At 37.0% G+C, this 15,308-nt stretch overlaps 1 protein-coding gene and 1 pseudogene across 1 annotated transcript; both read right to left on the bottom strand.

Annotated features, from left to right (window-relative positions):
• Positions 1–770, bottom strand: part of LOC107573155 (L-fucose kinase-like) — a 25,182-nt pseudogene extending 24,412 nt beyond the window's left edge.
• A 1,062-nt stretch (positions 771–1,832) lies between these two features.
• On the bottom strand, positions 1,833–13,562 carry LOC107573150 (phosphatidylserine synthase 2-like). Its single transcript, XM_016259596.1, has 12 exons — positions 13,519–13,562; positions 12,572–12,706; positions 10,990–11,072; positions 7,134–7,201; positions 6,916–7,050; positions 6,243–6,293; positions 5,943–6,056; positions 5,722–5,840; positions 5,520–5,634; positions 5,291–5,436; positions 3,406–3,591; positions 1,833–2,719 (listed from the first exon to the last, which is right to left on the bottom strand). The coding sequence occupies exons 1-12, from the start codon at positions 13,560–13,562 to the stop codon at positions 2,560–2,562; spliced, it is 1,356 nt and encodes a 451-aa protein (XP_016115082.1). The 3' UTR covers positions 1,833–2,559.
• Positions 13,563–15,308: the final 1,746 nt, after the last annotated feature.

Here is a 15,308-nt window from a genome sequence, read left to right as displayed (position 1 = left end):
GTGTCTGAGAGTGCAAGTGTCTGAGAGTGCAAGTGTGCAAGTCTGAGAGTGCAAGTGTCTGAGAGTGTCTGAGAGTGCGTATCTGAGAGTGTCTGAGAGTGCAAGTGTCTGAGAGTGCAATTGTCTGAGAGTGCGTGTCTGAGAGTGCAAGTGTCTGAGAGTGCATGTGTCTGAGAGTGCAAGTGTCTGAGAGTGCAAGTGTCTGAGAGTGCAAGTGCAAGTGTCTGAGAGTGCAAGTGTCTGAGAGTGTCTGAGAGTGCATGTGTCTGAGAGTGCAAGTCAGAGTGCAAGTGTCTGAGAGTGCAAGTCTGCAGCCAGACCCTTTTGAAAACAACCCAGAGTAATTCCACAGTACTTTTTTGTAATTGTCTGTATATATATATATATATATATATATTTAACTATTTAACATTATTTTCATGTTTCATGACGTTTCAAGCAAGCCCAAATGGATTTAATAAAAACAACAATTAAAGAACGTTAACGTAGATGAACGCTCTTTCTAATAAATCAGCACAGACACAGGATGTGAATAAATCATGAACTCACCTCTCTTGAAGGCATAAACACTGTCTTTATGTTGACATGTGAGCACAATAACTGTCCACTTCATCAGTCCTTCATCTGCCATCCTGGCGTGCTTTATTTCTTGAGACCAATAAACTTGCAAAGAGCAGAAGCGAACAGCGCCCGGATCCGATTTATTCGCTATCGGTCACTGGATTAGAACTCAAGCTAAACGTTACCCCATTCGTGCTCTACAACCCCAAAACAGTGAAGGCAACACTTCCGGACTACAAAGCAGCTTCTGGACTACTATCTGACTACAGGCAGGGTGCGCCGGGAACTGTAGTTTGGCGCTACATAAAACGTTTTGTATATGAATATGGTTATGGTCAGCAACAAAAAAAATCTGTCAACAATTTTCCCCCCCCCACAATATGGTTGACTTAGGGTACCTAAAACCAAATTTAAAAAACAGGGAGAAAAAAAGCGATTTAAGAAAGAAACAGAACTAGATTTCTTACCGGAATCTTGCATTTTTCGTGCGAACTATGAAACAATCGAAAACTAAAATAATAATAATAATAATGTAATTCTTAGTGACTAAAGAATCTAAATAAATACATTTGAACTGTTAAATTGGGTACATTCAAATTCTTACATGAATCCTACGTTTCACTAGAAAATATCGTTTGAAACGTACAAAAACTAAACAACAACAACAACGCTTACCTGAAATCAAATCTGCTTATGCTTGGAATCAAATAAGCTCCATTACTTTTCATATACTTCAGCTTACATATGGATTTTCTCAGAAACAGCCAGTATGAATGAAACATTAATGGCATAAATTAAAAAGACCATTAAAGAGGAAGAACTCCTTTTTATTTATTGAAAACATTATAAAATATGTACTCAGTTGTTCATTTCTATGTAACATGTTTACATGAACCACTATAAGCAGAGGCAGACAGATCATCAAATGGTCCCGCAAAGACTTCAGAAAGACATAATCCTGATCATTTGGATGAGAACATAGTGAGATTTTAACTTTCCCCTTACAGTTAAATCAAAACTAATCCCTAAACATTTTCAGTAACATGATACGAAACGGTAACAGCTCAGGCATTGGCGCTTAAGTCGAACTAGTGCTAGATCTTTACATTCACAGTAAGATTATAATGGCGTTTGATACATCAGATCAGGCCTTATTTGGATGCACTACCACAACACAACAGCAAACAACCCACTCACTGTGACCAGATACACGAACAGCCCAATACACTTACAACATAAACTTTGGGACGACTTCCTGATTTTTTTTTTTATTATTATTTATCAAACCCAAAACACTAAGTTTCAGTATGTGGTTTCCCTGCAGAAATAAAAACAGCATCAGCATGATGAATGTTTTGGCCATTATGGTCTCACGCACACATTCACGCATGCAAATGGAAAGTAAAGTTCTTCGATTTTGGTCCAGTCACGGCACTGACCCGTGTTAAACAGGTCCGAAGAAATGTCCGTGTGTGAGGTGCTTGTGTAACAGGCACGCTAACTTCCTTTAGCATCCTAAGCATAGCAGAAGGACACAGCAGATTAAATAATTACATTCTTATAGCTTTTTAAATAGTGTTATAGTTCATGCAGGATGTTTTGGAACTCTTTCCTGTGTTCCTACCTGCTAAATGTAACTTAAAAAGAATGGTTTTATTCATAAATGGCTGTATGTGCACTTCCTCTACTGTAAGTTCACTGCATAGTGTTCTGCATCGAAATGTGTATTCCTGCATAGCACCGATCACTAAACCCAAAACCAGAGGGAAAGTGGACCCCCAAACCCTAAACGCCTCACCTGTGTAACAGCTACAAAGACATTTTTCTTAAAATATACAACAACCCTCTCTGTGAGTAGAGAAAATGATGGCATCACCTGTCTGGGTGCTGCTCGACAGACACCATGAGCGTTGGCATGATCTGTACAAGATTATAAACACAAACATGTGTCCAGATGCGATGTGCAGCGCATGGCTATTTGTGTGTGCAAGGATGGATTCATGACTTCCTGTGTCGGACTGTGTCCATACTGCCGTTTAGTTTACTACGCCCTGATGTGGCCAAATTGCTGCCGTCGGCGTGTCCAGGGACTCTGTCCTGCTCGGAAGACCCTTCCTGTCGGCGCCGGCATGTTTCTTTGTATCGGAGTGTGATGTCACTGTCAATGCAGAATACTTGGTCAATTAACATGTTAGTCAGGACATCTGATCAGTTTCTAATTATACATACATGCATACATACACAGTGTAAATGCAGTATTATATGCTGCAGATTATATAGAGTATGTGTTTATATATATAAATGAAAAAAATATAAAATTAAACAAAAATGTAATAAAACATTCATAATAAAAATGTATATTTAGGCTTACTGAAAAATTGGATACTGTGTGCAGTAAAGATCCAGTATTGTGCGCTGCAGGTTATATATAGTTTGTATACAATGTATCTGTACTGTAGTCAATTTTTTAATTTTAACTTTTTCTCTTAAAATGTTTTGAAAAATTATCAAAGACTGATAACTAGATGCCACTCATGCAAAGTGGTGAGGTTGATTGACAAGAACAATATTGCCCACTGTTACACATATTATTCTTAAAAATAGTAAAAGCAAAATAGCATATATTGGGCAAGTCTACAAGTAATTAGTACGCTAGTGTTCCATTCTGAACAGAACCTTCATTTATTTTGATGATATATTTTTACTATTTGGATATGATTTATCTTCTGATAAAAGGTCAAATTATATTTTGCGAAACACATTCCTTTATTAATAATAATTTACTAAATCAGCATTTTATATTGCTATCTGTAATTATGTTGACAGAGCTGATTTGCAGGTTACCGGACGAAGAACCGCCACAAGGTCCAAAAGAAGATGAGGACGATTCCGAGTGTCCAGCACTGTGTGATGAAGAAGGGAATTGGCAGCATAATGGTGTTCGGATCATATTTGACCACGATCAGAAACTCCGTAACAGTAATGGTCGCCACAATCCATGCTTGCTGGCCCAACTTTTTATAGAATTTCCTAAAATTCAAATGATTCATTAGATTTACTTACTGAAAAAAAACTCAGAAAAGAAGGCACGGCAGCACAGGGGGAAAAAAAACCCTGTTCCAAGTGAGCTGCCTAACTAGGTCATATTTTAGGCCTCATAAGCATATCCCAGCATGTTTGTACTCTCATTCTGACGGTACCCATTCACTGCAAAGGATCCATTGGTTAGTAAAGCCTGATTTGGATGGTAATTGTTTCTCATGGGGGCGAAAGCTATTTTCAACATTTACAGGGGTTAGTCGGTAATGCAGAATGTTGGTGTTTTTCTCCCACCACACGTGTAAAAATCCCTGGTTGAATTACCTACTGTTTTTGACAAACACCAAGGTCGTGGGGTAATTTAATTGCTGTCCGAAGTCATATGCGAGTTTACAAGAAGAAATCAATTCAAAATTCACTGTTTAAATAGTTTTTGACCACTGCCGAACACCGAACAGTAACTTGGTAACTGTTGCACTACGCTGTATTTTGCATGCATATTTATTACTCAAATGATGGAAAGTATACAAGAACAATATTTCATAACTGCTCCACCACAAAAAGAAAAAAAGAAGCACGTAAACATTTGAAATGGGTCATTATTATGGCAGCATCAGGTCTGCAATACAATTTAAAATATGTATTATACTGTATACAATTATATACATAAAAATATAAAACAAGCAGCTTTATGTTTTATCTTACGTAAACAAGAGGTTGCATTAACTTATCTCCACATTAATGACATCCATAATTTTAAGAGATAAAATACAAGACAGAAAACCATTTCAACTGTAGTGTCTATTTTTAAACAAGAGATTTAAATAAATCAAATAATTAATAGGATATTATTAAATATGAATTTATTCTCATTATTCCAAGCATACAACATTTTATTTACAGCAGACAACCATGTGACTGACCACGTCAGCAGTGCGTTCCCGGGTTTGCAAGATCACAGAACTCGCGTCTCCACTGTGAATAAATCTCCATCCGAACCCAGGAGTTTTATCGCTGAGGTGACATTTAAATTAAATTTTACAGATATCCACATGAGAAAAAATAACCGTCCGAAAAAGGCTTAAGTGATGTAATGCTAAATTTGTTTTAAATCTGTTCAGATGAAGAAAAACTAATCTACATCTTGGATCACCTGAGGCTGAATACATTTTCATTTTTTGGTGAACTACTCCTTTAAGCTAGGATACTGCCTAAGAACAGTGGTTCTCAACCTTTCCACCCTTCTATCCATTATCCAGGTCCCTTTGTGCAGAGTCGACAATAGCAAACACAAGTAATACATGGATGCCCGGTTTTATTTCTGAAGTACTCCATGCACTTACTATAAGGCAACACAACAAATGAATTTGAAATGTTCGCTTTAATGCATCCAGTATAGACACATTGTTAGAATGTTGCAAACCATATCCTTCAGCAAGTAAATTACAATGTTTAAGCTCATCTTGTCGTGAATCTTTGGTGTAAACTCGCCTTAAACATATGCCCCCTTAAGAACACTTAAACGACTGCTATAAAAAATATTGCTTCAAGCTCCCCCGATGTTCACTTAAAGCCTACTGGGGGAGCAGTACTGCCCCACTGAGAAATGCTGCCTTAGAAGGTAGCAGCCTACATAGACAACAGTTGAGACAGCTCATTAGGATTTGGAAAAGCACTAGATTGTACTTACGGATCATCCATGAAGTCGTAGATCTCTCGCATGGCCACTCCACCCACGTTCACAAAGAAGATGAGCCGCAAAAGCACCAGATAATGTTCAGGAGGCATCCACAACACAAACTTCAGATAAAACGTATTCAGCTCCGCCAACAAGAACTGCAAAAAAGCGAGAGAAAAAGGCATAATTTTTCATTCAAAATCATTGTACAGTGATTACATGAGCTGGTCATGTGACTCACCATGAAAATAATACCCAGCACCGCCAGCCATCTTCGCAGATTAGATGCAGGACGCCATTCAAACTTCACCCAGCTATATGGGGTAAACTGGAAGGCAATACGCTTAATTTTCCCCCTGAAACACAAAATGACATGAATGTCATGACAGTTTAGTGTGTCTGGCCTGCAGACACATCATTTCAGAGGTTTACTGTGTTTTTACTTGTATGTTGGGATGTTCCACAATCCCTGCCATTGATAGGGTTTCATGGAGAGCCAACCGAGAGTCTTCATGCCACAGTAAATGCCCAAACCGTTACACACCAACACATCCATGATCCACTACAGCAGGAGAGAGTCATTTCATGAGGACATGTTCTATCTGATCTCTTTAAAACAGGATGATGCATGAATCACAGGGTGTATTTGGTGTGTTTTACTCACATGGTCCCACCAGCACTCTGAGAAGTTGGGCAGCTGGTGTTCAAGGCTGTACTCCAGGAACTCAAACATCACGCTGATGATCATACACATCCACCAGTCCCTGATCATCAGCGTCTGACACACAAGAGACACAAACACATGACTAATAGTTTCTAATTCAATTTTTGAGGCTGTTTGCTGCTTTTTATACGTGTGGTAGTGCATTAATTTGCCAAACCCAATCATACGCTTGGGCAGAACAAATCAAATGCTTGCTGATAGATTCAGATATTCAATGAGTTACATCAGATGTTGACCAACCTTAATGTACCAGCCAAGAAAATGGGCAGGAACAAATCCATCCATTTTGTCCTGTTGGGAAAATAATATAATAATAATAATAATAATAATAATAATAATAATAAAAACTATTATTCCTGCTGCAAAATCAAACTCAAGTATTAAAAACTACATACAATTCAAAAGTTTCCCATTTATTTCAATAAATTTAACTGGCCTTATCAATTGATCATGCATGTCATTTTAAATAAGAACAGTTTTCCTAATAAAAAAAAAAAAAGATTGTTTGTTTTGGAAATACACCAGATTAAAGAAGGTAAATGCTATTTCATGTTGTTCCTACACAGCTGTTTTATGTTTCTCTTATCACACCACACCCTCTTCTCACATTATAATATTTCAATTTAAATAAATATTTCATGTCTATTTATTTATTTATCAAGTAACCATGTAAGAACAGGATAATGTACAGTCAGATGGACATTATCATTACAGAGTTTATTCTGTGAAATACGAATGACTGTACATTATCTTTAACATACAGCTATTTGCATAATAAAGTTGTGATGACAGATCAGATGGATATTTGACTAGCCTAAGTGACTAGATGTATGTGCAACCTTCTGTAACACTTGCATCTCTGTATTATCAGTGTCAATATTGTTTATTAATGTTGATGATGTTTAATGCATACCCAGATATTGTGGAAGGGGTCAGCAGGGTGACCAGGGTCATAAATAAGACAGTTTCCACCATAATCTCTTTCAGGAAGAGGGACACCCAGTTTAGGGTCAATGTACTTCATAAACTGCCTGCCATCATGCACTGTCTGAAAGAAAAGTCCAAATTTGGAATATGACACAATATGGACAAAACATATGTAAAGTTGTGTCATTGAGGCTGATAGCAAACCTGAAACAGGATGAAGATGAGGAAGAGTTCATACACAACAGAAACGCACAGCCAGAAACGCCAGTATGCTGCAAAGACAAACAGGTACCCATAAACATGATCCGTCATATAAAAACACAAAAGTACTAAAAAATACTAATGCACTAATATATAAATAACTAAAATTATAAATCTTATACAGGAGAATTTTTGGGATTTATGTTGGATGATTGAAATGTTTGTTGTCTGTATGATACCTGAACTATTACAATTCATCTGCATTTGGATTATTGGGGTGTGTTGATTATTTATGTTTATATGATTATTTTGCCATATCATCAGAAATATTTTCTTGGCAAACTCAAAATAGTCCAAATTATAAATAAATCTCTAATCTCTAAATACAATTATAGACCATGTATTTTATAACTATTTTAAAATTTATTAATTTTATTTTAACAACATAACAAATCTAGCAATTATTCAAGCTATTTTAGGGTTTCTGTGAGCCATCATAATTAATTAAAGTGACGTGATGTGTAGCCAAGTATGGTAACCTATATTCGAAATATGTGCTCTGCCTTTATCCCATCCAAGTGCGCACACACAGCAGTGAGTAGTGAACACACACACACACACACACACACACACTGTGACCACAGCCGGAGCAGTGGGCAGCCATTTTTGCTGTGGCACCCAGGGAGCAATTGGGGGTTAGGTGCCTTGCTCAAGGCCACCTCAGTCATAGGTAATAAGGGTGGAAGAGAGCCACCACAAACATAAAATTCACGAAGCATTTGGTCAAAATGCAAAAAAGGAACATAAACTTTAACTTTTTTTTTTTTTTTTAAGTTAACATGCTTGAATTAAGGATGTGAGATTAAGATTGTGAAACCCTTTTGACTATGACTGCAACCATTTGTTTGCATCTACTTCTCTCTATGTTGGAGTCCCCAGACGCTCTTTTAAAACAACCTTGCATACTTAACTGGGATTGAAATTTAACACCATTCACTGTAACCGGTAGCCCAACTTACAATTTGTGCCTACATTCGTCAGTCATCTCGTGCCTTTGAGAGGCCTGAATGACCGGAGGAGTCCTTCAAGCATCTTTCAGGTTTCAGTGAGTGATGTGTTGAAAGCCCCGTTCCAGCCCGTCCATTTTTTGAAGGAGATGTGCGTTACTGTTGCTATAACAGTATGCTCATTGTTACTCAATGTTGAAACTGTTTTAAACCGTCTCTCAGAATGCTATTTCAATTTACTCATTCTACTCATAATTTAAACAAACTACAGTCAAGCTACACCTTTGAATAGTTAGTTTTAGGGGTGCTCCGATTGATCGGCTACCGATCATTATCGGCCGATAATCACGTTGGGATGATTTGTTCGGCGGTCTCTAAAAGGCCGATCTCAAGCTGATGACGCTGCCGTGAGAGGTTTGGCACGACATGCAGCGGCACCGTCTCAGTCCGGCGCGGGTGAAATAATTATAATTCTGAAGGTGAGGTACTCACCTTCATATTTCTTCATTAAATAACTTACAAAATAATTTGAAAACCTTGTGTGAGACGTAATTTCACAAACAGCGTGAGTGAATCACCGCACGCTCTCTCTCTTTCAAAATACACAAATGGCTTCAAATCACCACACATTGCGTCTGTCTATATCACGTCAGTGTCACATCGTCACTAAAGTTCATACAAGTAAAGTTTTTGCATTACTTTTTCATTCTTGCCAGTGTTTAACCATTCAGCGCTTGCGTGCACTCCTGTAGATCGTGCGCTCATGCACACACATAATGCCAGGTTCACATTACTCTGTTTGCAGTGCATGGTATGTGGTGCGTATTTTTTTCGCGCTCATGTTAACGGATTAAAGCATTCACACTGCACACGGCAGTGCAGAGATCGTTTCCGCACAGAGTCTATTTTTGCTGTGATACACGCGCTGAATTAAAGTGACAGCACATTGTTTGCAGTACATATGAAAACGAAAATGTAGCAATTGCACCATAAATGCATATAATTAAAGTATACTGTCTTTCACAGTCAACACATATGGCTTATTGGCTAATTTTAAAGGAAAAGAGCACTTTTAGATTAACAAGGCAATAATAGATGCACTCGTGGAGGTAGGAAAACAAAGTTCTTTATGAACCGCAGGAATGCTTGTAATAAAGATTTCAATGCAAAAGGAAAGGCAGTAGAGCTGACTATTTCTGTCAATGGTAAGTTTGTGATAACATAAGAAAAGTAGTTTAAATGTTTTGCCACTTGCTTGAGTAACTTAATATATAAATCTAGAATTAAATGCAAAAGTAAAAAGCATTGAATGATGTGTTGCTTATATTTATTGTGTTTAAACATGTCTGTGAAAGATTGTATTACTGTACTGTGTAAAAAAAGAATTGCAATGCTGAAAAAGCATTTTCAGTGACAATGTTTGGATTTGAAATCAAAATAACGGAATGATTATAATGTTGGAATAAAGGTTGTGTTTGTGATAAACAGCCACGGATCAGTAGCGGACTCCTGTGTGAAAGCTGCTTCCCCTCTCACAAGAGTCACCTAAGAGGGGAATTTCCCCCATTTTCAAAAAAGAAATTCAGGCCCTGAATAAATGTCTAAAAAATCCTGATTGAAGTATCACTATAAATAGTTATAAATGATAAAAAGAAGGCTTTAAAAAGATCAGTATTGGCAGATACGGCTTTCTGTGATCGGCCTCAAAAATCCTGATCGGAGCACCCCTAGTTAGTTTCATTACAAATTTATAAGTAGCAGCTAACTACAAAAGCTATATTTCTTAGGCACACAAACAATTAAGATTTGCAGTGAAAGCATCAAACTTGAATACAAATTTACAGTAGGGCTGCAAAATGCACATTGACATTTTCCCAATAAAAATTGTGACTGCAATTTAAAATACAAATTTGGGCTGCACAAAAAAAAAAAAATTTGTTTGTAGAACAGCACAACTTGTCCAAAAAGTGTGATTATATATCAATATTTTGATTTGATTATTGATTTTTATTGCCATGTCAGCATCTAAAGCTATCTTCATGGTAAAAACAGAGTTGGAATAATACACGAGTTACATAAACAAAAATAAAAACCAAGCAAACACAACAGATATACATTATACAACAGATACAATTTTAAATTAACATGATAAAAAAAATCTATAATCTTTTCTGGTAAAATCTTACTAAACATGCCCCTGAGTAAATAAAATAATTGTATTATACAGAACAAGTGTAAAATGACAATATTAATATTTAATATTTATTTAGTTTTAATTTCTTTGTTTAATTAAATGTGCAGCCAAAATTTACAGTAAATATCACTTTTAAAAACTCCTAATCTACATAATCAATTCTAAAATAGGGATAAACTGCAGTTTAATTATTTAACTTTATACTGAAACACAAAAAGAAAACATAAAATGCCATGTACAGACTTCTGGGAACACTATTGAGTGACTCAAATGACTTGGTGAATCATTTTTATGAAATGATTCATTGAGATAAAGACAAATGAATCAAGTCTTCTCAACATGACTTGCAGGGTCCTTTTACAACTGTGTGATGATTGCATCAGCTCGCTCAATTGTAATGCAATGTGAAAAACAATGATGTATTTGTTTAGTTACATTGCACTGCTAGTTGTTGCAAAGCATGTTACTGGAAAAGCTATGCTATTCTTAAAACAGCTGAGTGACTGTCACACTACTGAAACGTGTTTAAGTCACTACTTTTAGCTACTCCACCTCAACAGTACTATGAGAGCTCACAATTATAGCATCTCAAAGTCGACATGAAGGTGATGTGAAACCTGGGTTAAGGTTAAATCATCTATGAATAAAGGTTACTGACCTGGGTGAGGACGTGTGAAGGGACCATCTTTAGCTTGTGTTACTCCGAAACAAAGGAACACCAGAATACTGGCCACAATTCCTCTGAAAAACACAAAATATACACAAAATAAAAACAAACACTGGAGAAAATGTGAGTGGTTCCTTATGTGCAAAATTCGCTGCCAAGATGCTAAGGTGTTTCTAGGACGCTGCTCACCCTCAAGTATATAAAAAATATATTATGGAGGTCAATGGCTACCGGCAACTCTTTGGTTACCCACATTCTTCAAAATATCTTCTTTTGTGCTCGACAGAACAAAGAAACTCGTACAGGTTTGAAACAACTTGAGAATGAGTAAACGACAGCATTTTCATTTTTGGGTGAACTATCCCTTTATATATAAATTTGTTTGTCACAGTTCTCTGATTGGTGGGGAGTCGCTGCTGAATCATGGGTAATGTAGTTTTTCCACCAGGAAATCAGTTTATGAAAATTAAAACCCACCTCTTTTCTGAGTTCTTGTTTTATAGATTGCCATTTAGGTGTTTCAAGTGGTTGTCTAGTTTAAATAAGGGGTTGGTTCAAAACTTGCAAGCACCTCTAATAAAACTGCACATTGCCTTCATACTGAAATACTAGCTGCTCTTCCTTCTGATAAAGTTCAAATGCTTTTAAGCACAGTGGGTCAGTCTGTGACCTGGACTTTTTGATCAGCAGCAGATGTCACACATAATCCTGTTAGCCAATAGAAAGCACGACACTAAGCCAAGGCCCTCCCAGCTATAGCCATGTGTCATTTCTGTCCACATCAGACCACTTTAGCTACTGCTCAGGAGGTAACAATAGGGCCTTTCGCACCGCGGGAACCTTTTCATAGTACCAGAACTAATTGTGGAACTACCCACTTTTTGGCGTTTTCACACCGCCGGAACTGGGTGCGATTTTAGTACCGGACTGCCTTTTTCGAGAACCAAATTAGCTCCAACTCCGGAGCAGGGTCTAACCAGCACAACTGGTACTAATCGTGACGCAAATAGACATTGATTGGCCAAACGCGTATGAAAACGCCCTCACCCGCCATGATTTAAAACCCCGTGTAAACATAGTGTCAACTTATTTCGCAAGTATGGAGAACAGCGATAGATGGACGGACGCTGAAGTGCAGGCACTTGTAGCAAATGTAGCACTGCCAGTTGTCGTTGGAGATTCTTAATCCTCCTTTCAATCGCTTTACGTATACGTCGACTTTCCATGTCCATTATTGTGAAACCCGCGAGACAACAAAAACACAGCTCCGATCACAGCGTCCTCTATCCTCCTGTTGTTAATGTTGTTCTTCTTTGTTTCTGTTGTTGAACGCTGTGCACAAATGACGTCACTTCTTAGTACACACTCTCGGTGCGAATGCAACCCTTTAAATGGTACTGGGAAATAGTTCGCGCAAAATCGTCCCAGTACTTAAGAACTGTACATTTAGTTCTGGAACTAAAGCGGTGCGAAAGGCCCTAACGCGCCTTAGTCAATGGCACTGTGAACTGCATTCTGGTCTCAATGCTAAAGATAAAGGACAGGACACGCTGACTACATGCCTTTACCATACCTTTTAGTGTTGTACGCTGTGTCATGTGGTGTCTCCTCCAATAGTGTCACATAAACTAGAGCACATGTCAGGATGAACAGCACTGTCAGAGTATGTGCCCTCCTGCAGAGAGAAAGACGAAACAAGAGTACAAAGCTTGCATTCAAACGTTACTGACAGAAGTCTGGTTTGTTTTTTTCCACATTTAAAACCTGTTGAGCTGGTATACAGTCTGATCATAAACACAGCCACACCGCAACACACACACACACACACACACACAAGTAGACGACAGTTTTAAAGGGGTCCTATTAAGATCTTTTACAAAGTCTTGATTTTGTTTTGGGGGTGTACTAGAACATGCTCTCATGCATAGTGGTTCAAAAAACGCATTATTTTTCACATCATTTACATTATTAAAGTACCTTTCTCCCCAGCCTGGCACAAACGGCTCAATTAGTTCCGGGTTTGATGAAGGTCCGCCTTCCGAAAAACAAAATGTGTTGTGATTGGTTAGCTGTCCCAGTGTGTTGTGATTGGCGAACAGCTTAAACGGTGTTTCAGTACTGCCACGCCCCTTGCTCCATCTTTCAACAAAAGCTTTTGGTGAATCAGGCACTGTACTACTCCCTCATGTTGTGGAAGCTGTCCTCAGTAAAATGTGCAGTGCACAATAGCAAATTTGCTCAGGAACAGAGTTAAAAATAAATTGCAACCACTGTTTCCTGACATCATCCGCTTTCGGAAGTCCAAACAAAGACGTTTGGGCACATAGGTGAAAAAAAAAAAAAAGTGTTTGAGGCAGTCACACAACGGACAAGAAGCTCAGCGTGTGTCACGTCACGCCACGTCTTTAAAATTTGTACATATTATTTTCTATGAGTGTACGTAAACGGCGGCGCCGTTCGCTGTTTGTCCGCGGTGCCCAGCTATGTCGTGTTGTACTTCTTGTAAGAATTGTTCTAGACGCGGTGCTGCGCTTCTCGTCCAGTGTGCGACCGCTTTTAGACATACCGAAAACGCTACAGCACAGCAGCTCTTTTTCACATCACAAAGCCCGGAAACCAACACTGTAGTCCAAACGAGCCTTTCGTTGTAGTTCTTGAAAAGGGATTTTTAAAAAACGAAATATCTCCCTTTGGAGTGGACTTTGAGATTTGTAACTTTATAGATCTTTTTTATGCCCAAACATACACACTACACACTGACTAAAATAAATGTTAAAAAAAAAAGTGAAAAAGCATAATAGGACCCCTTTAAATAATTACAGATAGAACTTTTTAAAGCCTTTTAATTGAGAAAAGCATAGCATTCAAAGATATTTCACCCAAAAATTTAAATCAAGCCAAAAAAAAAAAGACATTTTCAAAATGATTTTTGTGCGATCTATCCCTTTAGGCTTTACACTTAAGACAGCCTAAACCAAAGAAAAACAATTAAAGTGAACAATTCGGAATAAGTATTGTTGGATTATTACAATTATTATTCATATTCATATTATTCATTTATTTTTATATTTGTAGTCTGATTTAGTTATTGCATTAAAAATCAGAAATAAAACAAAAATTTCTGAATATTGGTTATAACATCCCAAAACAAAGTAAAAAATTAATGCAAATCAGTTGTACTCCGTTTCAGTTTTTGCATCAAAAATCAGGAAAAAAACAAAGATTGGTTCTAAATATTTGTTATAATATAAAAATGTTGCATTAGTACTATTGGATTTCTATTATTATTATTATTATCAACAACAATAATAATCATTTGTTTTATAGTTGTAATCTGATTTAATTACTGCGTTAAAAATAAAAATAATACAAAAATAAGTTCTGAATATTGGCTGAAACAGTCCAAAACAAGACCATTCATGCAAACAATTAGTATAAATGTTACTGGATTATTATTATTAATAATATTATAATTGAGATTACAAAAAAAAACATTATAATTATTATTATTATTATTAAAGTAATTTGGGATTCTTTTGTATATTATGAAATCTATCAAATGTCATTCTTTGGCCAATAGCCTTGGCCAGTTTTTGACTCTATACAGTCTGTGTATATTATAACTAACCTAGAGAGAAGGGTCCAGATTTAAACTAATGTGATAATGAACATATCAAAAATATTAATTGATCGGTCATGATTTTCTTCTATAAGAAAACCATGGGAACACTAGGGAACTTCTATAGTTCTGTGTATAAAAGCCTGGGAGTGAAAGAGTCTCGTCTACAGCACCATCTTAAAGCATTTAATTGATCGAGTATCATTTCTGCTGAGGTTGCAGAAGAGAGAAAAGCCGAGCAAAGCTGTAATACTACTGAACAGTCTCTGGACATCACACACACACACACACACACACACACACACACACACACACACACGTTCAAAAGTTTGGGATCAGTAAGATTTGTAATGTTTTTTAAAGACGTCTCATCTGCTCATTATGGCTGCATTTATTTGATCAGAAATACAGAGAGAGAGAAAAAACAGTAACATTGTGAAATATTTTAGCAAATTAAAATGGTTTTCTATTTTAATATACTTTAAAATATAATTTATTTTTGACGCAAAGCTGAATTTTCAGCATCATTCCTCCAGTCTTCAGTGTCACATGATCCTTCAGAAATCATTCTAATATGCTGATTATCAATATTGGAAAAGTTTTGGTAACACTTTACTTGAAGGGGTGTGCATAAGACTGACATGACACCTACATAATCATGACACATGTCATGAATATGAAGGAGGTTGTA

Source organism: Sinocyclocheilus grahami, unplaced genomic scaffold (assembly GCF_001515645.1).
Source record: "Sinocyclocheilus grahami isolate Dianchi unplaced genomic scaffold, SAMN03320097.WGS_v1.1 scaffold1877.1, whole genome shotgun sequence".
NCBI lineage: Eukaryota > Metazoa > Chordata > Actinopteri > Cypriniformes > Cyprinidae > Sinocyclocheilus > Sinocyclocheilus grahami.
This window is presented reverse-complemented; position numbering and strand designations above follow the sequence as displayed.

Bases quoted from the DNA above. Each gene is read 5' to 3' on its own strand.
- LOC107573150 (XM_016259596.1), bottom strand. From the start codon at position 13,562: ATGTCTAAAAGCGGTCGCACACTGGACGAGAAGCGCAGCACCGC. The intron at 6,057-6,242 runs GTTGGTCAACAT...CTTGTGTGTCAG, and splicing joins TTCTTGGCTGGTACATTAAG to ACGCTGATGATCAGGGACTG. The intron at 5,635-5,721 runs GTAAAAACACAG...TTTGTGTTTCAG, and splicing joins TGGAACATCCCAACATACAA to GGGGAAAATTAAGCGTATTG.